Genomic DNA, 26,190 nt, shown 5'->3' on the forward strand with positions numbered 1-26,190 from the left:
ACCTTGCAGTTTCATTTCCCATGAGTGTGTAGATGCATGGCCCCGAGTACAGATAAAAGAACGGATGAAATTCCATAATACATATGAGATGGAAATGATTCAAGAAATTATTGACTCCTCCTATCAGCTATAGAGTGGACCTTTGCTACCTGTTTTCACCACTTCCAGAATGGTTTCCCAACCTTTTGGTGCGGCACATCAGTAAGACCTACATCAACAGTTCAGGCCCTTGTTCAGAGCTCCAGACCACAAACTCACCTGCTCCTGGGTCATCTTCTGCAGCTCTTTCTCCCAAGCTGCCTGGTCATCATCCAGGTGGTAGGAAGCAGGTGGGGTGAGTCCACGCAGAATCAAGGGGTCACGGTCGTGGCAGAGGGCTGTCAGATGTCTGATGTACAACTTCAACTTGCTGCGATTCTGATCAAGTTCTAAGAGGGGCTGAATTATCTGAAATAAGAGAACAGAGACAGTGAGGAGCAGCCTGAGACTCAAGCAGTGGTGAAGGCAAAGATCAACCTCTAAGTTACAATCTTGTTCAGCTTCACACTGGAAGAAACCTCAATACCCTCCCTTCCCCAGTCAGTACTCCTATCCCATAACCCAGCAACCATCCAGATGAAGCAGAAAGAGATCAAGAACACTAGCGGAAGGGGATGTGATGATGACAGCTGTCTGATGAATATAGGAAATGACGATGATATGGGTGAAAAGTGAAACAGTATTAAATTGAATACATTAACTCTACTGATTATCCAGCAGTGTTTCAGTCAACTATTTCAACTCCCTGCTTTAAGAATTCGTTTTTCTGATTAAAGGTGTCTGTCCACAACTAAGGCGATGGCAATGCAGATTTTAACTCATTTTGCCAACAAACATTTCATTGTAATTAAAGTATGCAATAAACCTGTTCTAAAGGGAATAGTTTCAAATGATGCCAAGATGTTTGTTTCTAAGATGAACATATATCTCCTGTAGAAACCGCATAGAGACTTATCTTAACCAGAAATTTAAGATATACTTTTCCATAATCTTTTCTGTTGTTAAGATATAGTCTTCTGTAGTTTTGAAAAGGCAATGACTCATTTATTATGAAGACGGACTCTATACAGTAGACTAAAAAACTAAAATCAAAGGACTTCAGTAAGTACTATTTTATTTCATTATACTTTACCAAATCTGAATCTAATCCTTGTTCCTCAATGCAATCCAAACTGGAGTCATCCAGTTCCCATAAAAAGTATTTGCAGAGCCATTTTTCTTTTGTTTTACAAAAATATAGAGCTCAAGTGCATAAAAATATATCAGGAATCCCTATGACCTCCCACAAGAATACTGCCTTGTATTGTTCTAGGTGTTTGCAGGCATATATTCAAAACTGCAGTAATATGAAACTTGCAGATGATGAAAAAGCGAGAAAGAATTGGGTTTACTGCCTCCACTCTGTAAAACGAGGTGCTGAAGCTACAGGCCGTGATGCGCAGCAGCAAGGAGAGCTGGAAAGCCTTGCCACTGGCAACTTGTCTTCGCATTCCCAGGCCGGGGCTGCACCTGCTGTTTGTTAGCGGGCCGGGGATATCTTTTCAATAGGACACCTCTGACCCTGCTAATGAATAAGGAGAGAGATAATCTCTGAGTCAACAGGAACAGGGTGCTGGCACTACTTTCAACAAAGACTCTGGCTTCGACCCCTTTTAATAAGGCTGTCAGGGCTCACTTCTTTTGCTTCTAACACTGTTCTACATGGATTAATTTCTGTAGAGTGAGAGGATCTGAGAGCCATGGCAAAGCAGCTAACTAATGTCAGGCTCCTTGTGCCGCAGAGCGTAGCTGTGCTCAGCAGCCTACACCAGAACATCAGGGTGGCAGCAGCTATGAAAGGCCACAGCGACACGGCAGCCATGGTAGAGGAGACAGACAAGAAACCTGTGGAGAGAGTGAGCTCATGTGTTTTATTAAAAACCCTGCTGCTGTGTGCAGCCTCAGGACAACATCTGTTTGCAGATACAAACACACATACACAAATAACGGTTTGACATACCAAGGCTGCAAACTGCAGCAGGGCAGAATATTCTGCTCTCCTGTATACAGGGCAACAAGAAAATATATTTTAGTAGCATCACCACAGTTACATTTCACTTCCATAACCAAACCCAACTGTATTTAGCCAATTACATACATCAGCTTTGGTTGTTTGCTGAATTTGCGTTATTTATCCTAATTTCTTATAATTTGGGTTACCTAGGTTATGATCTGAAAGTGTACTGCCTGTGCAGGTTTAAAAAAGCAATGCTTCCAATTAAACTGATGTCTTTCTTATCTTTCTTACTACTTGGTTTTCCCACACAGGGTAGAGTGATGGAATATCACATCTTTAAAAAATACTTTTTTATAAAAATGTGAAAATTAAGTAGTCAATGTCTAATAACTAGCTGTCCGGTCAATGTAGTAGCTGCCTTGTATTCTTTTCAGATGCTGCAGTCTATCCAACAGACGTGCAGATTTCAGTCTAAAAAGAATCTGACTTGCCAACCTTCCCAGCTGTTCTTTGTGAACAGAAAGAAAGCAGAGCTATCTGGCAAGTAATGATGGAAGATTTTCATACAACAGTCAAACTTGATTGCTCAGGGACAAGTCCCTTTTTGAAGCACATTCCTCTGGTACCCTTCCCCCTTACCTTGAGCTGGAAACAGGCCAAATGAGGCGTGTGAAAGTTCTTAACTAGCAGCCCTCCCAAAGCTGTTCGCAGAGCAATCATTCCTCTCACTTGGGATCCATTAAACCCTGCCAGTCAAGTAGGAAATGCCCTTCTATCTGCGTTCCTGCGATATCTAATTTGAACTAGCCACTTAGCAAGAGGCACTGTGCTTCCCACACAGCAGAGCTGCCACTGCCTTATCTCAAGAGGGTGTAAGAGCATTTGCTAAGTGGAAAGGCAGGGTAGGGCTGGATTCATAAACCACATCGTGTTCTCATGAACAGCTCAGAGCTGTAGAGCTTTCTAGGAAAATAACAGCTGAACAGACCAAACCCAGGATATATCTTCTAAAGCGGCCCTGATTCATTAATTGCCCTGATAGGTTTAGGCCATCCTCATCAATGCGTGGAATGAAGTCTGCTTAATGTACTCTCAAGTTCAGAATATTGTTAATGTCCAGCTAGGTTTGACAACATCTTTCACTAAAAAAGGCAATCACGAAAACACTGAAGCAGAAGCACGAAATGCCTGAAAAATCTGATACAAACCCAAACCACCTCTACCAACTGATAAAGACATCTTGGAAAATATTCTGAAACAAATTCAACAACACGTTCAGGTTTTTTGAGATTTCACAGGTGTTTTTTTTTAATCTTTGAGCACGACAAATGTGAATCTAATTGTAGTTTTGCAAGTCACTGGGGAAAAAAATGCTTTAGAATGAAATTAATACTGCTTCTTCAGTGGTAATCCTGCTGTTGCTGTACAATGATCACCTGAATTATGATAAACTGTATTTAAAAGTTTTTTTATGATAAGAGTCTGCATTTAAATATGTATATATACGCTGCATAGATGAGAAAAGGTATTTGCAACTGCATGTGGTTGGAGAGACCTATGTAAATGTTTGGTCATTTTTACTGTGAAAGATGAATATCCTCCCATACAGAGACTGTGGTGTCTAAAAGTTTGTCTCAGCAGTGTCTAATATAAATACGCAAAAACACGTAGGTGGTTATATGAAAAGAAAACCAGTGAAGGGGTGGTACAAGTGCAGCAGTGTCGATCTGAGACAAATGTGATATTGACTACCCATAGACATCTGTGGAATAAAGTATGGTTTTAATCAATGTGTAATAGGACTCATTCACCACAACCACCAGCTTTAAATTATAGGTTCTCCAGGCAGAAGGGCTAATGACCTGGTCACCTTTCTCCCTGCTAACATTCCTCTCTTCTCTGAAGGAAGCAACCACTCTTCTTTTGCAGAACCAAGCAATTAACTTTACTTAGTTAATTTCAGAGAATACTTTCTAAATTGATACTTGGCAATAAATCTGCAGCTCCCATTTTCAAGAAAGTCTTATATGTACCCCTAAAAACTTGTGTGTTCTTCCAGCTACATCAGTTGACCCTGTAAAAGTGATCTCCTTACACAACTTGCCTTACTTATCAGAATCATGCATCAACATGCATGTTGATTGTGGATCAACAGCAGTAATTGTTTTCTTACAGATACATGCCTATAATTTCTCTGAGCAAGCAAAAAAATGGAGAAAATAGCATCTTCTTAACACAGCAATACCAATACAAAGCGCCATATGTATACTTGGCACTGGCATGACAGCTGTCATACTCCCCTATTAGCTTTACCACCCTGCTTGCACATATGCTTCATGTATATATTCACTACAGAACACTAAAAGGCAGAGTAACGCAGATGTGGCCTTCATTTTGCAATCAAATAATTCAGTAGAATTTTCTCAACTTACCTATAAATCTTTAAATATTTGAGAAAAATCCCTGGAAGAACAGCTATATCAACAAAAAAATAATAGAATTGACAAGTAATCTCGGGATCAAAGTAAATAACCTGAGGTCAAAATTCCACTGTTTTTGTATCAAAAGTGTTACAAAGAATTGTGGACGGAATGAATGTGAAAGTTTCCAAGGAATTAACTTATTTCAGAAATGCTTTAGCTTGCTTGCCTGGTCTATGGACCTTGAGTGTTCTTTGTAGATCCTGCAAAGGTGCAAAAAAAGTAAGGAATTCTGAAAAAAACCCCAACCAAAACCAAAAAACACCATCAAAGACCTCCTCAAAACTTCAGACTGGACATAACAAATATGCTTGGAAAAGAAGTTAAATGGAGGTAGCCCGTTATCTCCTATCAATCACATTTTTCATGTGAGCGCGGGAAATGATTTTCAAACTTTGTTACATACAGATGCAACTATGCTGCCCAACAAAACCTACTGCCCAAATTACCATTACATAGGAGAAGAAGGGTTCAAATTCTGGGTAAATATATATATTTGTTAAAAAGAAATTATTCCAAGGAGGACCTTACAAATCTAACAAATGATTAAGTGGATCATAGTGGGTCCTCTGATGTCTCCCTGTATCTGGGTTTTATTATAGGTATTACTAGACAAAAAAATTTTGCCTATATAGCAAAATATCTTATATTGGGAGATATGGGAATAAACTAAGATCCCGAATGATACAGTCTGAAAGTATTTGCATGGCAAATTGAATTATGCCTTCTTGCTCAGACTGTTTGCGTTTGTTTGGCAACAAACACAAGGGTTCAACTACAATCATCTTGTAACCATTGAATGCAATGGAGTTTTATGAGGCATAAATTTGGCTCAGAAAGCGCAAAGCTTTCCCAAATTCAGAACAATTTATCACTGGTGTCTTCCCTTCATTATTTTAAATGGAAACAGAAGAAAGTTCTCAAAAAGACACAGCCTGACCTCAGTTCAGTTCAGCTCAGTTCACTGCTGCACAGAGATACTTGGTTTCTTCAGAAGACCACAAGACAAAAGCTCAGGGACAGGCTCAGTTTTCCTCAGATTTGTTTTAGAGACAAAAATGGATTTAAATCTAACTTCCATCGTTTTCTCCTCATAAAACAAAACAAAACAACATGCGTGAGGAGCTGAAAGAGATTCTGGCTATTTTGACAGAGCTGTCTTACTCAGTTCATTTCTGACAGAATCAATTAGGAAATCATTTTTATATAGCAAATTCTTTTTGAAATTTTTATACACCATGAACAAATCCCATGGATTAATGGTTTCCAGAATTCACCCTCTTCACCTTGGGAAAAATCCAGACCAGAAGAAAAGAACAGAGAAAACACAAAACAGGGAAAGTAGTTTTGTCATTAGATCCCTTTGTTTAAACAAAATCTTTCCCCCATAATGTAGGTGAAGCAAAGAATTGCAGTGGGTTGGTAGGGTTCCTAAAGCACTGAAAATGAGTGAGTAGTTAAAAAATATTTTTATACATAACAAATCCAGAAGTGCTTTTTCATGACACTGGCAACTTTTGCTCACATGGGCTGAGGAGCAAAAGCTTGTGGGGAACCATGTGAGGAATAGCAGGGACTACTGTAGATGAGAAATAAAACACACTGGCAGGACTGTGAGAAGCTTGAACTGGACCATGGGGGAATATGAACGCTCAGGAATGAGCACAGCGGCACAGCTGGAAGGGGTGTCTACATACAGCTTATTCTATACAGAATTTTACCTGTGTCCTGGGTTGAGAGACACAGGACTAACTTTTCTTCTAATGCTGGGGAAAATTGTACTTTTAGAAGACTCTAGTGTCTGAATTTGTGAAAATATTTACTTTCTAGCCAGCCAGGCTCTGTGGGATTCAAGGTTTTAGTGTTTTCAAGCCTTGCCAGGTGCAGGGACAAGGAGGAGCAAGGCCTGGGCATTTGACCCAGGCTGGCCAACAGCATTATTTCATACCATGAACATCACAATCAATATAAATTAGAAAAGTTTGCTGTGTAGCTCTCTCCCTGATGGCGGCAGGTCCAGACAACTCCTTGCCCTGGTGCCGGAACCCTGAGGCCTTCCCTTCCATTGAAGCCATTGCACTCGCAGTGTCCGACATTTGCTGTCCCTGCTGGGAGTGCGCAGCTTCCTACTGATATAGTTGGCTAAGTATAATTCCTGTATATCTTATATCAGTATCGGGATTAATACTGGTTCTTTAGTATTATTGTTAATTATTTAGTCTTAGTCTACTAAATCTATTTATATTTCAACCCTTGTGTTTCTTTCTGTTCCCTGATTCCCCTTTCCGGGTGGGGAGGGGTCATCGGGTGATAGAATAATTGTCTAACGACAATAGATTGTTATGGGTTCTCTCAAACCATAACAAGCTGTTTTGTCAATCCCTTACTTTCAAAAGCAAGAGCATTTGCCCAAACCCTCACCCCTAAATATAACAATCGCACTGTGCACACATTGCATCTTTCTTCTGTAACAGCCCGGATGCCTCTTTCCTTGCTGAGGCAGAGGAGAGAAATCTGTACATTAACTGCGAGATGAGAACAGAACATACAAATTGGAATTCTTTTTTATTTGTCTAAGTTTTCTTTTGTCTTTAAGATTTCTTGGGGATCCAGAAGCCCAGCGGCTTAGTTCTGGAGCAAAACAGGATGGGCAAAGTAGGGTGAGATCTACAGAGAACCAATACAGAACTTCAATATATTAAAATCTCCTTCATTTGAGAATTTCAGTCCTGTACATTGTGTTAGTTATCAGGCTAAAATTTTGAATAATAAATTAAATTATAGAAAGCTGTGAAACTGGGCAGTCAGACTTATGATATTGACAATTAGAATATCATCAAGAAAAAAAAAAGTATTCCCACAGCAAGAGAAAATAGTTCAACAACTGTTTGCAGCTTATACATGACACCACGGATTTAAATAGCATCCTTCTGATGAAAATTTTGTAGGTGTAATTAGGCAAGTTTTGATTTCATAGAACCCGTTAGATTTTATGCTGCTTCCTTCTCTACAAGAACATAGCAGTTTGAGAATAAGTAAGAACAACCTGCTTATATTTTTAATCCAGTCAAGCTTTCTAACACTTCTTATCTATATAACAGCAAACAAGAAAGCACACACATTCCTCGCTGTACTGTATTTTGTCTATTGCTTCTTCCTATTACAAGGGATAAAAGGAAACAGTGGCTAATATGCTTTTGTTTGAAAGCAGAATATTGCAGCGCATACACTGAGAGACCGTGTCCATGAGAATGCTTATGTATCAGTGACTGCATTCTTCTGTCTCCCTGCTGTCTGTTCCATTGCTAATAGAAAACAGAAAGTATTCCTTAAGTAGTCTACCAGAGAACACAATCAGTGCTTTTCCTGTTCAGATGAATTATAACCTCCCTGTCCACAGGTGACAGGAATCCTTGTCTCATCCTTCTCTAACACTGGGTCTTCATTCTGCTGTTCCACCTCTCCACCTGGTACGTGACACTTCCAAAGCAAAGCCACCAAACACCTGGTTTATCCATCTATAGGAATTCTTTTTAGAGTTGTTTGCTCTACATTCAAATGCAAAATCCCATTAATAAATATACCTATTTATACAGATATATATATAGCAATTCTTATCAAGATGTTGCATTAAACAATCAGACATAGTTGGACTGCCCGTGGTGAGCCTAATATGAGTTGGAAGTGTAAATCCTGACATCTCCATCAGTAATTACGAACTTTACCAGCCAGGAAAATCCAGCATCTAGATTGGCTACATGCCCTTATCAGTTTTTATTTTAGTCATATTTTTCTTGAGCTTATTTTCATAGTTAATATGCTGGAAAACAAGTTTGGGCTTGATTCTTTCACTCCCTCAGTTTTTTTCCTCCTGACAGACAACTAAAAGGTGCTGGCAGCAACACCCCCAGCCTGGCTGCAGTTATTCCTCTTCTGTCTCTATCCTGTCTATGAGTGACAGGGTTCAGTTCCCCTCTCCTTTATGACACCAAGAGCATATTCACAGTGTGCAGAAACTTCTGACAAGTGCTATAAGAAATCTAAATGGCAGAGTAATTGGGAGATAGTACCAACTATCACAAGCTGCAAGCGACAACTCTCCTGGAAGTGGCCAGAAATAAAAACGTTTGAATACTGAATTCCTATTTGCTACAAAGACCAAGCTACTGGTAGATGATCATATTCAGCTGCAAATCAAAAAAGAAAATAAGACACAGACCTGGAATAATCTCATTTGGTAGAAATGAATGATGGTCTTTTTGTAATTGTTTTGCTGAAAAGCACAAATCTCTACAAAAAGAAACCAGCCATCTGTTTTGAATGTTTTAGAATATAAGTATCTACTTGCGTTCTTCTTTGATCTGTAAGAATAATAGGAAGACAGTGATACAATCCAGTTACACCTCTGTTGTGAGTGCTTAATTCATCCCAGAGCCGCAGATCACAAAATTCCATCTGGAAATCTTAGTCTTATCATTCTGGGATCAGAAAGAAGATGAACAGTGTATCAAGACCAGTTCTTTTGTGCTCATCCATATAACATTCTTGGACAGAGAATATATTCTTCAAACATAAAATAGTAACTAAGATAGCAAAATAATAGAGTTTTTTTAAAAAACAAGCTAGCAAAAGAACTGCTCTCAGAAACAGGGGAAGGACAAGGAACAGAAGTTGCTATCATTTTAAGGACAGCATTCTTCTCTAGGCTGGGCCATCCCAGTCTAACAATACGTACTGGGTAAAAGATTACATGCCAGTATGGGTATAGAATTAGAGAGAAGGTGGAAAGGCATGGTTTCCAAATTGGAATTGTAGAAGATTAACCATAAAAGAAAATATTAAGCATGACTTAAGTTGTTCACTCCACCCCAACAAGATTGTTATTTACACGAAAGCGAGAAGGTCACTACAAAAGACTCTCTGTTATTCAGAGTTACTACGGCCAAAGGAGAAAAGATTATTCTCCAAAAAAAGGAAAAGCTTGAAAAGGCTTGAAAAGAAGAGATAATTGTATGATAGCTAAACCAGGATTTTGACTTCTTCAGAGCAATAAATGTCAGTCCATGAACTCGTCGTGTCTCCTTCCCTGAACTTGATGGCACAGTCGCCTTTCAGTTTCATAATTAATGCCACCACCCACATACGCAGGGCTCCAGAAAAGCAGGGATGGAAAGCAGGCCCTGTGATTAACCAGGACACTGTTCAAAGTGCTGCTCTTGCAACGATTAATTAGTTACATCACCTTATTTGACTGCATCATATTAGGGTTCTTTCTAAAGGGTTGCCCATCTGGAAAGTGGGAGTGAGGTGCTCTGGCTGTCACTGGTATGACACAAAAAAATCTGCCATTTTATCGCCCAGTCTGGTCAAGTGATAACGTTTAAATAAAGTAAGATTATTTCATGTAGCTGCCTTCAAATTTTGCACAGGGTATGCCTCTAAGTCAAGCACAAGTCATTCTTTCACAGTGTTTTCACTTATATGAATGAGGAGCTGTAACAGACATTATAACCGATTACTATACACTACACAATTAGTTTGTAGATTTTTAGAGAGGGGAAGAAATGACCTTTCAGAGGACAAAAGATGACAATGAAGAAGAAGAAGAGGCGGTGGTCTAAAGAGCTTTGTTCCGCATGCTGGAATGGCAGCTCCTTGAAATGTTTAACATATGGGTTATTTTCCCTTTTTTGGGAAGGAACAGGATCTTGGAAGGAAAAATAAGAAGTATTAATAAATTGAGTCAAATACAAATCTAACATAATTTTGGGAACAAATTCAAAATGAGGTATTAGAATCACCATCATATGACTGTAACAACACTATTTTAGAATATTGTGTAATAATTTTATACTAGCGCTTATATAGCACTTTTCCCAGGCAGAGCTTCCACTTTACAAGAACTTCAGCTCATTTTACAATTAGAGAATTTGAGACAGGGAGAAAGAGAACAAGTGAGCGATTGGAAACGATGCCAGGAAAGAATTTATCTTCTGAATCGTGGTCTAGTACTGTGTCCAGTAAATTACATTGTAATACGAGTCAGGCACAAAAGCTCAGTGGTTTTAACCATTCTGCATGATCTAACAGTTAAAAAAACCATATTGAAAATAATTTATTTAAAAGGCTTACGAGGTCACAGTGTAATAAGTGACAATACTAACTGTGACAGTAGGATGAGCAGCTCTCTACATGCTGCAAGCATAAAATGTGTCTCTTGGAGAGAAGGATCACATTTATGCAGTGAATGAATGCCTGTGTAACCATTTGAAAATGGAACTCACCATGAATAAGATATTGACTTTGCTAAAAGAAGTCAGTATGTTAATCCAAGCACCAAATAATGTAGAAAAAAAAATAATCGGTATTCTTCTCAATCTTCCCAAAGTATAGACACTTTTAGTTCTGTAGTGATCTCAATGAAAAGTTCATGGGGTTTGACAGCTATGGCAAAGGTTAAATTAAGTCCTGAGATGTCCTGCCTGTCACCTGCTTCTGCCACTTTCCTCTAAATTGTTCGAATAGCTATGTATGCTGGCTGAGTAGGTGTCCACTTGTTGTGCATTTCCTTTTAGCTGTAAAATGAAATAATAAATACCCCCTCCACAACAAAAAGGAAATTGTGATTTCTCCTCCTGGGCATTCCTAGGGGTGAGACAAAATTGCTCTGCAGATACAAGTTAGAAACACATGGTTTACAACCTTGAGCATTCAGTTGTTTTTTGCATACATCTACTAGTATCAGCTTCTCTGTCAGATTTAAGTGTTTCTATCATTCTTACTGAAATCCTTTTAAACTATTTTGTCCTAATAAAAGTAATACAGAAATATCATTCAAGCTCCATTATCCTTTAATAATCACAAGTGGCTATTTAGACTGAGATTGTTTTGGAAACAATATATTCATTAAAGATATCCCTTAGAATATTATAAGCTCTTGATTAAAAAATATGGTTAAAAAAATCAAACTGAATTCATTAAACGTTCTTCATGCTGATGGTTCGCTCTATTTCAGTTCTTAGGTATAGATGACTTATCTACAGAAAAACTCTTGGCAAAGTCAAATTACAACATCAAAATGTAGCCTTTGGTATACAACACATACTTGTAATTTGGTGATGTTGCAAATTATAATTTATACTAGTTTTGACAAGGAGTCTATGAATTTTAATTGAATTAACTGTTTTTCAGTTCTTAAAAATGATTCCAATATTTTGCTGTTATGACTTACCCCCTCTTTTCACCACAGACATCACACCTCTGAAATCTTAAGAGATGTACTCATGTATGAGATGTAATCATACTAGTGTCTTCAGTGGTCAACTCACAATACTTACTGCTTCTGTGTTAAAATTTGTCAAACACAAGTAATAAAAGAAAAATGTCACAAATAAGAGGTTTTTTGTCTTGCAATGTTTTTATGGTAATAGGAACTTGCCAATATTTTCATCAACTTGAAAGATCCCCATTTTTATGCACTCCAGTTGAATGCTAGCTCTTTGACCATTCCACTGTTACTCTAATAAGCACGAAATTAATTTTCAGATTTTGTTCCTGGAATTCAAGCACAGCAAAACCAAATGTTTTGCTCCTTAGCAGACACATCTGTGACTTCAGGACTTGTTGGCAACTGTTAATAATAGAAAATGCTTCCACTGAATAAGTTCAAAAAACTTGTATAGTGACAGCATCTACTAGACTCCAACTCCTGCTGCAAGCCAGACATGGGAAGAAAATGGGAAGAAAAATGCTCTACAACAGCATGCATATTTAAAAATGCACATACAATATGTATAAATTATATACTAGGATAAATCTCTCAGTTCTCTGAGTTTCAATTTTGCTTTTCCTCTGTGTTTGCCCTTACCGCTTTTATTCTGTCCTCTCTTTCCCGTGTCCTTTAAGTTGATTGCATTTCACTCTTCCAACAGCTTTTTGTGATCCTTTTGTATGTATTAGATATCATAAAGTGTAAATTCATATTATTTTTTATAAAAGTGAATAATAAGTAATTAATCCATTGGCCAGACCATTTTAGAATTTGAGAAAGACAAAGGGGCATCCTCATGAGAAAGTACATTGGAATATGCTTGGATATAGAGGAGGATAGAGCTCCTCAGGAACAAAAGGAATCGTAAGAAATTCAGGCAGCAGGGGAATGAGCCTAGAGGAAAAGCCTATTTCAGGATGAAAGATGGTATTTACTTTGAACTGTAAACTGAAATGTAAACTAACATTCTCGGAAACTACAGGAAGGGCGCATATGTTTAGAAACAGTGCTCCATTTCAGGGGAGCTATATCTGATAATGCTGTCACGTACAGAACTTGTTTAATCAAATATTAAATTCAGTCAATTCCAAAATGTTGGAGAGGAAAAGCCTTAAAGCCCAAAACATAAAAATAAAATAGTTTGCTATTGTACATATTTTGATGGTCTCCATTTTATCTTCAGTATTGACCAGAGGTGATTACAAACTCACACCTAAAGGAACTTTAATAAACAAAGTTATTGCCAAGTCCTATGCTATTAGTCACTTTTGTATCACTGTAATACATTCATTTAATTTAACACATGCAGGTTAGGGACTCCGTGACTTACATCATCTTTGCTTTTACAAAGAGAACCAGGACTTTTTTGGCATGTACATGGACTACCATGGTAAAAATGTACTTTGTTGGGAATAACTGACTTGGGAGGTATCAGTCACCTTTATACTTTCTCTGTTGATTTATGCAAGACAATCTTCAGGCTGACATGTTTCTCTGATGAGATGTATGTAAGGCAAGGATGCTGGCTACCTCATTATTTTGACTAGCATATTCTGTAACTTGCTTTCCTGAGGAAAATGCCTTAAGTACAAAGTAGAGAGATATGCTGTATTTAATGTGAACCACCCATTAATTCAGTAAACTAAAAGAAACCATACCCTTAGCACAGCTGCATTCATAAATGCATCAGCAGGTGAGAGAGGAAAAAAGAAAGATCTTTCTGGCAGTGTTTTTTACACAACCTCCACATTTGCACTAGAATGAAAATCAGAATTATTCCTACCTTTATAGTGAGCGTCTTCTTCCTTTTCATCATTTACTTACCTGATCTTTCCTGTTTAATTGCTGCACTTCAGCAGATCTTTAAAAGCATTATCTCTAAAACTTTTAACATCATATACTAACACGCAACCATTGCAAAAGCAGTGATTCAAAAAGAATGTGAAATCAATAGCGAGTGTAAATTAATGAAGCACTTTATCAATTTTTCCACTAAAGAGATTTTCTCAGTTCAAACCCCAAGGCATGAAATTGAAGTTTGACACTGCCACAGTTGGATTAAATTTTTCAGATGGTTGACTTGAAAAGAGGAGTCTGATGTATACAGTCAGACAGACATGTAAGTCTGCAGTTAATTGAGCAAGTGTGAAGAGATGAGAGTAGCTTATTCTTTCATGAATGTTTTACAAATCTAGTATAAAGTAATAATTTTCAGAAATGCAAGGGTCCAAAATTTCCACAGAAACTTTCATAAGAGTTGTCTTTCAAATAATTGACATGGAAAAATCAAAATCTGAGAAAAACCGAAAAGGAACTCATGTTTCTTAAAAGGATAAGTGAAGAAAAAGTTTCATAGATATTTTTAAAATATTGTCATGGCATCTCAATCCTTTATAATACTTCATGTACTTCAAATGAATTTATTCTGCTTTAAAACTGATACTACATGCATAAATGAATCCTATGTACTGTAGCCAAATAATTGATATTTGACTTTTGTAGCTCTGTATCAAGGCTCCTGGTCAGTAAAGGATGTTTTCTTCTTTGCTAGAGAACAGGCATGAGAAGAAGGGCTCTCTCCTGTGTACTGCCTTCTCTTTTGGAAATGGGGGTTGTTGTGGAGACTATTTGACACAGGAAAGAGAAAATTGTGGATGCAGAGAAACAAAAGGTTCTTTAAATGACAAATAGCTACCAATTTCTCCTTATTGTTTTGAGAGAATGAAAGAGATGGAAGGGAAAGGGAAAGGTTATATATAAAGGGATATTCCTCTTTGCCTTCAAATTTACAGAAAATTTATATTCCTAGTCTATATCAAGAATCATCTACTATGAGCTGATAAATATCTGTGACTAGTTAGGTCAGCATGCATGGCAGCAATCTTGGCAGCAGATCTCAACATGCTTAAGATCTTCAGGAGGAACATTATCTTCAGGAGGAACATTATCTTCAGGACGAACATTATCTCTGAGCAAATTCTTTACTAACCAGAATCGAAAAAGCATACGCAGATTTGGCTACAGTGCAAACTGCTTTGAAAAAGAATCCGACTGAAAACATTTCCTCCATGAAGTCAATGATAAATGATATGAGAGACATTTCCTGTTCTCTCATATGCATTAAGGGTTTGCTTTGCATAGAAACTCAATTGCATGCCCTGGAAAGTTCTCCCCACAACCTCATGAAACAATGACATGATGACTAGAAGCAGAAAATCACAAACCACACATAAACACACAAGAAACACCCTCATGCGGAGACTACGCAAGCAAGGGGGAAGGAGCACGACCAGGTTTCACAAAGCACATGGGAGCAAGATGCGAGAGTGACTGTCGGAAACTTTTCTATTGGCAAGAAAAGTTGATTCTCACCGTTCTGAACAAAATGGCTGAACTAAGAGCATCTGACTGGTTATGCCCAAATACCCTCCTCCTCATCCTAGTGGTGCAGAGGCGGCAATGGGAGGAAAGCCCAGAGCAGCATGGGAACGAAATAAAGAGTTGGTTAGTATTTAAAGCACATATGTAAGTACAAATAGTAGCACAAAGTGTTTAATTCCTTATGTGATATTCTGAGCCAACCTGAGGTACAGCTTTCTTTGCTCTCTTGTAGGCTTTGTCAGCTTTTAAAATGCCCCTCTGCAAAGGGAAAGTGCAATCAGACCCTCCTGCTGCCCCATCTCCCCATTGTCCTCCCCTGCGAGGTCTTTGCAAGAATTTCCTTACGTGTTTACATTTTATTTTTTCATTTTGTCTGTTCATTTCATTCATTTGCAAGCACATACTACAGCTACATTCTGGAAATAACTTCATTTCACTATAGACTCATCATGTAGAAAAAACAGATACTCTAAAATTTTCTCCAAATTAAGATTAGAAAAGCCATTTAATTTGCAGTATTTGCACTCTACTGAAGAAGGTAAGACCAACATTTTCCAAAAATATTGCAGAAAATTCAAGCCATCAACTTACGGTTCTTTATTTTTCATCTAGAGAAGGGTATTAAAACAAGATGCAAAAAGAGGTTGCTCTGAAAATACGAAATTATTTGCTTTGTATATACCCCTTACTGTCTTCTGATACAGACATGAAAAGAGATTTGTAAAGATCTGTATTTACTAGGTGAATACGTAATTGGTTTTTGCCATTTTCCTCTTGTACCTTACTCATAATTTCTGCATTTGGTGCTTAAAGGTCTAGATGGAGATGCCTTCTTTCAAATCTCAGCAAATTCTAGATAAGCCAGAGGGCAAAGAGGAGTGCCAAACATTCCTTCACTTTGTCAAGGCAATAATTAATGATTGCTAATATTTTAATTAAACTGGAATGGATGAGATTACAACATGGGATATGCAATTATGTTGGCATTTTCTGTGCTACCCAAGGGATAGGTAATCTCTGATAGTTATCAAGCACACGGCTGTGCTTTGTAAATGACACAGGAGGCTCCTCAGTGCCTTGGAGATGGTAAATTGATTTTCCTTCAGTTCACGGCCCATTGAGTTTGCGAGGGAGCAGTCTGTGCTCATTTGGCACAGAGGCTGGGATTTCCTCATGGGAAATGAAGGAAACTGCTCATATGCAATCCATAGATCAGAAAGCTGATCCCGGAGCATGATTTCCTGCTACTGAAGACAAAAACCAGTCCTGGACACTCCACACACTCAAGCAGTAAACCTGAGTTACTGAAGTCCGAATATGCCAGGCAGGTCTCCAGTCTTGCATTTTAAGACAGTAACATTTCTTTCTTCCCTTTCATTGTCTGCCTCCTCTTCTCCACCCACTTAATAACAGCTTGGTACCAGGAACTGTTTGTTCACATTTCAGGAGTTTTCAAAGAAGCCGACACAAGAGTAACATCCATTTCTCGCTTGTAACTGCACTCTGGAATGCTATTTTTATTCCAAGGTACTGCAAACATGTCAGGAAAAATGACATACAACTCAAAATAATCAGCCCCCATAGTAAAGATTATTTTAAAAGTGAAAAAGAAAGACCGGTTACCTGGTCAGGGGAGGGCTTGTGGTTGGTTTGGTTGGAATGGGATGAGGATTTGAGGTGGTCATCCTCATAGTTGTCAGCCATCAGCTTCATACGGTTCTGAGTCTATTAAAGAAAAAAAAAAGAACCTCAGTCTACCTTCTAATGTGATCATAAGGATTAAAGGGAATAGGGTATTTATGCTATCCTGTATATCCAAAATCCATACAAGAAAAAAATGACATGTGCATAGAAGATTAGTAGGTGTTGCTGTATAGAATTGGTAAAACCTGTGAGATACATTCCTACTACTTCACTTTGAGGCTAATTTAGTTTTGCAATCCAGTGGCTCACCCGACTTGTGCCTACTCAACCTTGTGCTGCACATGTGTGTACAAAGAAACTGATTTCTTCTTATAAAATCTCGGGATTAAGGTTCAAATAACAATTTGGAGAACAAATCAATTAAAACATCAGTTAGATGTGCCTAAGCCAGTTAAAAAAACCAACCCACCAACAAAAAAACAAAAAAGAAATAAGTTTTTAAAAAAGAATAAACAATCTGAAAATAGGAATGTTGAACATCGCTTATTACTTAAGAAGTCCACCCAGTTTCAGTATGCAAATCAATTTGCAATTGATACACCAAAAATGTGAATTATAGAAAAGTCTTCCTGTATGGAAATTAAAAAGTTAATAAATAAGTCTTTGGGGAGAAAAGGTGACATAATAAAGATGTATAAAATTACAAAGTGCATACAGTCAAGCAAAGAATTAACAAAATACGAAACAAGTTTCATAGCTTGTTTTTAGCTTTTCTTCAACTTCTCAGAAAATTTCAAGATTCAGAGGCTATAAAGTTTTTTTAAAACACAAAATATAAAATAAATTGTGTAAAAATAAATGGAATACCTTACCTTAACATTAGCATTCTAGGTAAGCAATTCCAATGAACGTTAAAATACACTACATGACTGTGTCTGCAAAGGACAGTGTTAGTGAGATAAAGCCCTTTTAACGTACTCGCCTGAAATGAGGTCCCCAAGCAGCTACAGGCACACGTACACAAACAAAGAAAGAAATCCACCTGGGCACAATGTCTCACTCACCCAGCAGGGCTTACAAGGACCATTCAGGCATCAGTGACATTCTAGGAATAGCCTAAAGGGGACTGTGAAAGAGAGCTGGGTCTAAGGTCTTCCGAAGTGAACTGCCATCCCTGCCTCAGCTGCCTTGCCTCGTGTTATCTGGGTGCCACTGTCATGGGGCACTCGCACCTGCAGCAGACCCAAAATGGAGCGACGGCATTTCTCCTCCCAGCTCATAAGGTAGACAAAGCCCCATTTTGAGCTTTGTGAAATCCTCCTATTCCAAAAAAATAAAAAGGCTAGCCAGACCTGCGTTAGATACAATACACAGTAAATTATGTACAGCTAGACATATTAAATCATCAGAGATGCACTAAAATTAAATGTCTTCCATGAAAGCTCAAAGCTCACTGTAAAAATGCCAGATGTTGATTCAATCCCTTCATAACTGCATGGTTTCTCTCCGAACACTCTAATTTTAATGAGCATCTCGAGGCTAGAGAATGCAGATTCTACTTGACTGTACTCAGTTCATTACAGAGAAGGTCCAGGGTTTGAATCTGGATTTGATTTTATCTTGGATTAATTTAACAAAAAGCTAATAGTAAATTGAGCTTAAGCAATACGCAACTTAATCATCTTTATATTGTTATATTGTTTGCTCTGTTTTGTCAAACGAGTTTTGAATTCCAAGTCTGACTCATCATCCATAAATCACTACTTGAAACACGCTACATTAATACTTAAACAACCAGTTTATTGTAAAGGCGCTTTCTCCATACTTATTATTTTCTTATATTTAAGATTAGCTCTAACAATTTCTTCTTTGCAAAGAGAGCTACTGATTTTAAATTATTTCACATTTCTCTGGAAATGTTTGGTCTTGATAATAAAAAATAACTTTTTACATGACTTTCAGCATGTATGTGGAAAAAAATTGTTACAAAACACAAGTTTAGCAGAATCTTAGTAGAGCACATTAACTTTTCTGAGAGAAAAAGTAGCAGAGAAGCAGCACATTTTATGATATTGCATAAAAAACCCCTATGTTAGTGCTAATACAGGAGGAGAAGAATATAAAGATCTAAACAACTGAAGCACAGCATCCCTCACAGAAGATTCTGAAGTGGAACTGAAGAGACTGTGTACTTAACTTCAAGCAGAATAACCTACTATTAATACTTGGCAGGAGATATGAGAAGAGGCTGAGAGAATTGATTCTCTCTCTGAAGTGATTCTGCCACTTTACTCTGCTCTGGTGAGACCTCCCCTGGAGTGCTGTGTGCAGGTCTGGAGCCCTCAATATAGAAAGGACATGGACCTGATGGAGCGGGTCCAGAGGAGGGCCACCAAAATGATCAGGGGGCTGGAGCACCTCTGCTACAAGGACAGGCTGAGGGAGCTGGGGTTGTTTAGCTTGGAGAAAAGGAGGCTCCGGGGAGACCTCATAGCGGCCTTCCAGTACCTGAGGGGGGCCTACAGGAAGGCTGGGGAGGGTCTGTTTACAAAGGCCTGCAGTGACAGGACGAGGGGCAATGGTTTTAAGCTGGAGAAGGGGAGATTTAGATTGGATATTAGGAAAAAGTTCTTTACCATGAGGGTGGTGGAACACTGGAACAGGTTGCCCAGGGAGGTGGTTGAGGCCCCTTCCCTTGAGATATTCAAGGTGAAGCTCGACGAGGCCCTGGGCAACCTGGTCTAGTTGGGGGTGTCCCTGCTGACTGCGGGGAGGTCAGACTAGATGACCTTTGGAGGTCCCTTCCGGCCTGGACCAATCTATGAATCTATGAATCTATGAATTGGGCTGGTTTAGCCTGAAAAAGAGGAGGCTTCTTTAATTACTTGATAGGAGGAAACAGAGAAGACGAAGCCACACTCTTCCTGGAGGGGACAGGACATGAGACAATGGGTGTAAATCAGAATACAGAAAATTCTCATTAGAGAGCAGGAAAATTCTTCTCATAACAAGGCTGATCAAACACCAGAACAGGCTGCAAAAGGTCTGTGGCATCTCCATCCTTGCAGATACTGAAAATGTGAATGGGCAAGGCCTTGAGCAAGCTGCTCTAGTTAGTGATGCTCTCAGCAGGTGGCTGGATGCAGAGGTCCACTCCAACCTGAAATATGCTATGATTCTTATTATTTTCATCTTCAGATAATTGTACAGCTATCAAGGCTGGAGTTTTCAAGGGAAGAGGGAGCTAAGCTCCAAAATTGCTCCTAGTTGCTAAATATGATTTAGCTGCTTAGCTCCATCACAGCCCTTTGAACATTTTAACCCAGAACAATGTCTTCAGCATCCTGATGATGACAATCATACAGGATCAGTTCACCTACAGGATGTTTTCTGTTACCCCTTTAATCCAACCTGACCTTCCATTGCTTCTGCTGTTAATCTACGAGTGCATGTCTATTTATACAAGCCTTGGCAAGAAAAAAACCAAAATCAGTATTGTGATTTCACTACAGGAACTAAGTTACACATGTATCATTGGAATTAGGCAAAAATCAAGAGAATGAAGAAAAGCAGTTTATTTCCTGATGGATACCACTAAAAATTATTTTCCAACATTAAAATTCCAAGCAGTGTTGCAAGTATAATATCTAATATAATATTATAATATTTTTCTAATTCTCTTTATGACAAACATGGAAATAAAAAGCTTCTGCTTAGGACTGGAACACCAACTGATGAACTTCTAATTGGAAATTTTAAAAATAACTGGAAATACATGAACTCAGTTTCTCCCCTATTGCTCCTCTCCAGAAAAAAATGTTCAAAAGGATGGAAATTTCTAGAGCATATGGCTGTTGCAATGATTTAAAAACAAACCCTTTACTTTACTGTGGGGAACTACTCCAACATCCTGCAGTCCTGAACCGCTTTGTCATGGTGCTATTATACAATCCTCTCCCACCTTATGAGGTTATGGCTCAGATCCTAGGGCAAACATTTCTACATCACTGTAAAAAGTATGAACAACAAAGTGGTTTAACCACTGTGTCCTGTGAGAAAATAAATGAGCAGTGGAGACAAATTGTTTGCGTCGGGAGGGCTTTTGTCTTAAACCTCCAGATCTTGTAAGCAGAACTAGTGATGATAAGAACTGGATGTCAGATCCAAATTTTGCTTAAAAAATACCATGCGCCATTACAGGTACCATCTTCACCCAGGTGCAGATAAATTGCTAGAAAGAAAAAACCAGGACAAAACTCTCCAACTCAGTAGGTTTCTTGATTTTTTTTTCCAGAAGGTTTCTTTTTTTTTGACAGATTTCCTACCCTTACTGCTTGTCCCCCAATCACACTTTCCCCCCACCCCCCACCAAAATCCCACACCTTGTGAAAGCCCTTGAAAACACTCTTTAGTCTCCCAGTAATCCCTGTGCAAAACAACAGTTCCAAACCCTTTAGACTAGTGTCAATCCTCAAGATCACTGAAGAGCCATCGCACACTCTCAAGCTCCTAACTGAAGGCTCAGGAATGACTGTGGACAACTCGCCACAAGAGGTCTGCAGACCAGAGTTTGTGAACCCCAAGTCTAAAGTATACCCTTGCATTTGCAAGGGTATTGCATCTAAAAAACCCTCAACTTCCTCTGGTTATATATTAGACTATACATTACCAGATCTTGCCCACCCTCCCTTTCCCCCCCCCACCCCCGGAGCTTCTGCAGTTGGCCTTTTGCCTCTCTGATACATATATTCTTAATGCCCTTCTTGCTTCTCGTCATTATTTAACCCTAGCCTCTGCCCTACCTCTTGCTACAGCAGGCAGTTATATTAAAAGAAAAAGGAACCAGGAGGAAATATGAGATAAACTTATGTTAATCATAAATGTGAATGGTCAGGATCAGCATTTCTTTTAAATTTGTTCTTGTTTCTACTGTCATTTTGTGGTCCTGCAGGAATTTTCATAGTGCTTTTTCTGGTTATCATATAGTTTACTTCTGCCTGTATTCTATAATCACTAAATGTTTGGGTAAACAAGGAAATTACCATGGAGTAGACTATTTCTAAAGCAGCCAACACCTGAAAACTTTCATTCCAAACAGTACATGTGTAATATTTTAGCTGCCAAAACTGTAGTCATGGTGAATTTTGTTCAAGAATCACTAAGTTCCTCCTTCATGGATGTACTGCTTCAAAGCACACTCTCACCTGTACGTTCCAAAAAGTAAATTATTTTATGTTCATTGCAGGCCAAACTGGTACCTTGTTTGTGCACCTCCACCATAAAGATCGAATTAATAGATTTTATCACAGTGAAATTATTACATGATAAAAAACAGAACTGATGCTGATCCACAAAGCGTAGGAGAATATAGCTGGTAAAACCTAGAAGAGTCCTGCCCAGGTCTGACAAACTCTTAATAGTGGAATTCCACATATAAACTTGAAATCCACATATTTAACTACAGACATTGCTTATAATATATTTTACTTGCTTTTACTTGAAAGCTTGCACTAAGTTGTAGGTTATAATGAGAATACGTACCTTACTTAAGGTACAGCTAGCGTTCTGGTAACCATTACCCTGGTAAGTTTTTGAAACCAAATTTTACTTGTAGGAAGCACACATTTCTGTATCTCTAGACAAGAGCTCTAATAAACAGCAGATACTACCTCATAAGCTGTGCATTCTTCATGTTAATCTAGTCTGCTTCATACTCTCATCGCAGTAACTTATTCACGGAGTTCACATCACATCTGTTTCTCCACCATGCAACACAGCAGAAACCATGACATCAGTGACTACTTTCTCATTTTTTCTAAAATATTTGAGTAGGGTAATTTCTGGCTTTGCTAACCAGTCTAAACAAGCTTTATTAATCCTTTAATGTAGAGTTTAAAAAGCCCCACATTAAGTAAACATTAATATAATGACTGTACTTGTGACAAACGGGTATGTGGTGGAGACAGTGTGTCAGTGAGCTAAAGGAGTCATCCCACTTCAATCCGAGTTGAATGTTTCACTGGAAGCACACACATGCAAATGCAACAGCTTAGGAACCTTTTCACTACTAATAACATAGAAATATAATGGAGAAACCTTTAACAGCTTAGGAACCTTTTTTATTCTAAGCTGTGTGCCAAATTCAGTACCTCTGAAAAATATGTTCTTGCAAAGACCTTCAGATAGTCCTTTTCTATTTGCTGAAGACACGCGGTGAGCCATACTCCCTGTAAATATCCAACCAGCTCCCAAGTGGAATCTGGCTGTCAGAAACACAGAAAGAATAATCCCTCCTGGTCTGTTATTAGACGGCGATGTCCTGCATAACTATCTTGAGTATATCTATACCTACCTTGAATATACACCTCCCTTGAGCACAAAGGTTCTGAAAGACTGTTTCAAGTATTTTACTCTACGCCCCCTTCTCATTTTTGGTATTTAATGATCCGGGAGACATTTTTCAAATTTGTAAAAAGATGGTACGTGCTGAGTTGTCATTTTTTCTTATAAGGGTTAAAAGACACATTGTTGGGTTCGGCTTTCCTTTTGGCTATGTTTAAGATTAGCAACTGAGATTCCTCTATTAGCAGCAAACAAACCCAGTGTCCAGCTGCATACAAATGAAACCCAGTCCCATTCCTACAGTTCTCTACATCCTGCAGCCTGCGTCTTTGTGAGCCCAACAAAGAGCACGTGCCACGGGCAGCTGCTGGGGTTTGTCAACGCCTGCAGGATTTAATACAGATTCTACCTGAGATACTGGCTTCTGCGTTGACTGTTGGCAGTGTTACAACAATGTTACGTTATAAAGTGAAAGACTTTATCAGCCCGATTAATTTCTGTGTTTAATGATTTCATTTTTCTGTTCATCTCCCCACATGTGAGAATTACAGAGAAACTTCATTCTCAAGAATTCATATTCAGAAACCTTTGAACTAAACTAAAGGAGGCAGATCATTCAGATACGGAGTTCTCTCCAAGGCTTGACGTATGTGGACGGATTTAAAAAACAAACTTTAAGCTGAATTTTTCCCTGTGCAGGAACGCATCTCTTGGAGCTTTATTAGTTCCTTAGGAGTTAACACATAACTAACTATGGGTTTGCCTGGTGACAAAGTTTATTGAAATCTATTGCTTTGAATCCTGCATAGAGAAAACCAGCAACACAACATACATCCCAAATCAGATCTTGTGTTTGGGATCCCTCATTGTGTTATACCAAATGAACATTACAGTGTATGTTCCTTTAGCTCCCTTGGACTCTTCAGAATACCTCAGTGGTAACAGAACTGCCTGTCTTAATTATTTCATTCACAAGACCTGGAATCCAGGTCCCAGGTTTAAAAGGAACCAGTCCCACGTTTAAAAGGAAACAAACAAACAAAAAATATCTCCTTCCCTCATGGTTAACTACTCGGGAGCAAACCAAGTATGTTTGTTCTTTGGCATCTTTCCACTCCATATAAGGGTCTTAGGCAGAAATATCACTAAGGTGTGTTTTCCTGTATCTCAAAGATATCTGAGCAAGGGCTGGAGTCCGAAAACGTTTACCACCATATTGTAAACCTAATTTATACTGACTGGGTGGCCTACACATCAAAAAAACTTTCAGACAGGATCAAAAGGACAAATAGCATCCTGTGACAACATCCTCAAAGAATCCTGGATCCATCACACTACAGAAAACCCAAGAAATTATTTACTGAAATTGGTCTAAAGACAGCAACAGCAAGCAGAAGTAGATGCCATTTTAATTCTTAAGATGAAATAAGAGAACCGTTTATATTCATATTCTAGTACCGAGCATATAAAACCTCAATACTCCAGGTTTAAAGTAAGCAGGTAAGTATTCTTTGTGTTACGAGCCTGCCCTATGGTGTAGTTAGGGCAAGTCTGATTGAACTCTGTTGTACACCACAGCAGAGAAGGGCCTTACCGCAGAATTCCCTGTCAGAGAGTATAAGATGAGTATCTTTTGCTGCCACATACTCTGAAAGCAGAAAAGATTCATTTGTTTAAATTAGCTTAACAGCAACTGGTTTTTGCTAAATCATGCTGCTACATCCATTCTCCATCTATTGTGCCGTTCTCATTACTTCTTTCATCAGTTAAGAACTGATGTCTTTTGCAGACAGCACGGCTACCCTTGAAGAGCATTGGAGTCCACTTTATTACCCATTTTATGCTGGCTAATGAAATCTGCGTGCTTTGGATTTGTATCCTACATCTTCTAAGCATGGCCTTCAACCCTATAATAATCTCTTTCTCCAGCCTGCCTCTCCCATGGTGTCTCCAGGCAAGAGTCAGCTGGGACCAGTGTGAAAGTATGTAAGTTCTGAATGGCCAGTGTACGCTACAGCCAAACAAAATATATCACGGCTCAATTCTTCTTGCCTTTCCCTGTGTGGGAGCACTACTTCAGGCTTTTTTCTCCCATACCCAGCTGTGGATGTTAATTAAGTTCCTGTTAAGTTACATGATCTGAGAGACTTCTTTTCCTCAAATTTGGTTGAAAATGGTCAATAAATTGAAAAGTTCCTTGGTGGGAATCACAGCTCAGCTAAGCAGATGGATAAAGCTGTCATTTAAACTCTTCCTTTGAGGACTTTAGGATAAAAGCTGGTCTAAACTAGCTTGTTTTGTCCAACTTGTAAGAGTTTGGATGTAGTTTCTCAATATGTCCTTGCATTAAATGCTGCACAGAAGTGGAGTTCTCTGATACCACGCTCCATGCCTTTCTTTAAGACTTCGGGAGGCCGAATCGCTACAAATTCTCAACAGCAGCAAGCGCCTCATGTTTAGTTCATGTGTCTGCTGAATGTTTAATATATATAGCTTATTCAGTCTCTTTAGCCACCAAGGACAACTCACTCGAACTAAAAAGTGAAATGCTACTTCCATAATAATGTGGAAGGAACTACCAGTCTTTGTCATGGCCCTCGTTACTCAAACTGTTGAAAATTCCTTATTATACTTCTCCCCTCGCTCATTTTTCCTCTCTCATGGTGTGTTTGTGGGTCGAAACTAAAAATTTCATCTTTTATCAACTGAGAGAAAAACAAAGACAAAAAAGCAGTGAGAAAAACAAGCTGAAGCGCACTTTGGAGCATAAACACCCCTACCAACTTTGATAGGTTGGTGATAAATGTGTTTTACAAAGCAAAACGTAAAAGATGTCTCAGCTATGCTAAGGCTGGAAATGCATTTCAACATTATAAGGATCATGTGATTACATTAAACTTGTGTAATTTAAGCATCAATGTTAAGCACCACCGATAAGGTTAGTCTTAGAAAATCTATAAAAATCTGAAGCCAAGCCTCCTAAATCACCTACATAGTATCCCATAGAACAGGCAAGTATTTCTACCAAAAATAGAAAA

General features: G+C 38.5%; 1 protein-coding gene across 1 annotated transcript in view; it reads right to left on the bottom strand.

Annotated features, from left to right (window-relative positions):
* The window catches only part of ERC1 (ELKS/RAB6-interacting/CAST family member 1), a 300,150-nt gene that overhangs the window by 11,953 nt on the left and 262,007 nt on the right, over positions 1-26,190 (bottom strand). Inside the window, exons 17-18 of the mRNA XM_074168034.1 lie at positions 16,790-16,891; positions 259-447 (exon numbers count right to left, since the gene is read on the bottom strand). Of these exons, the coding sequence (XP_074024135.1) occupies positions 259-447; positions 16,790-16,891 (291 nt within the window). The remainder of the gene's footprint in view (positions 1-258; positions 448-16,789; positions 16,892-26,190) is intronic.

This window comes from Numenius arquata, chromosome 2 (genome assembly GCF_964106895.1).
Source record: "Numenius arquata chromosome 2, bNumArq3.hap1.1, whole genome shotgun sequence".
Classification (NCBI taxonomy): Eukaryota; Metazoa; Chordata; class Aves; order Charadriiformes; family Scolopacidae; genus Numenius; species Numenius arquata.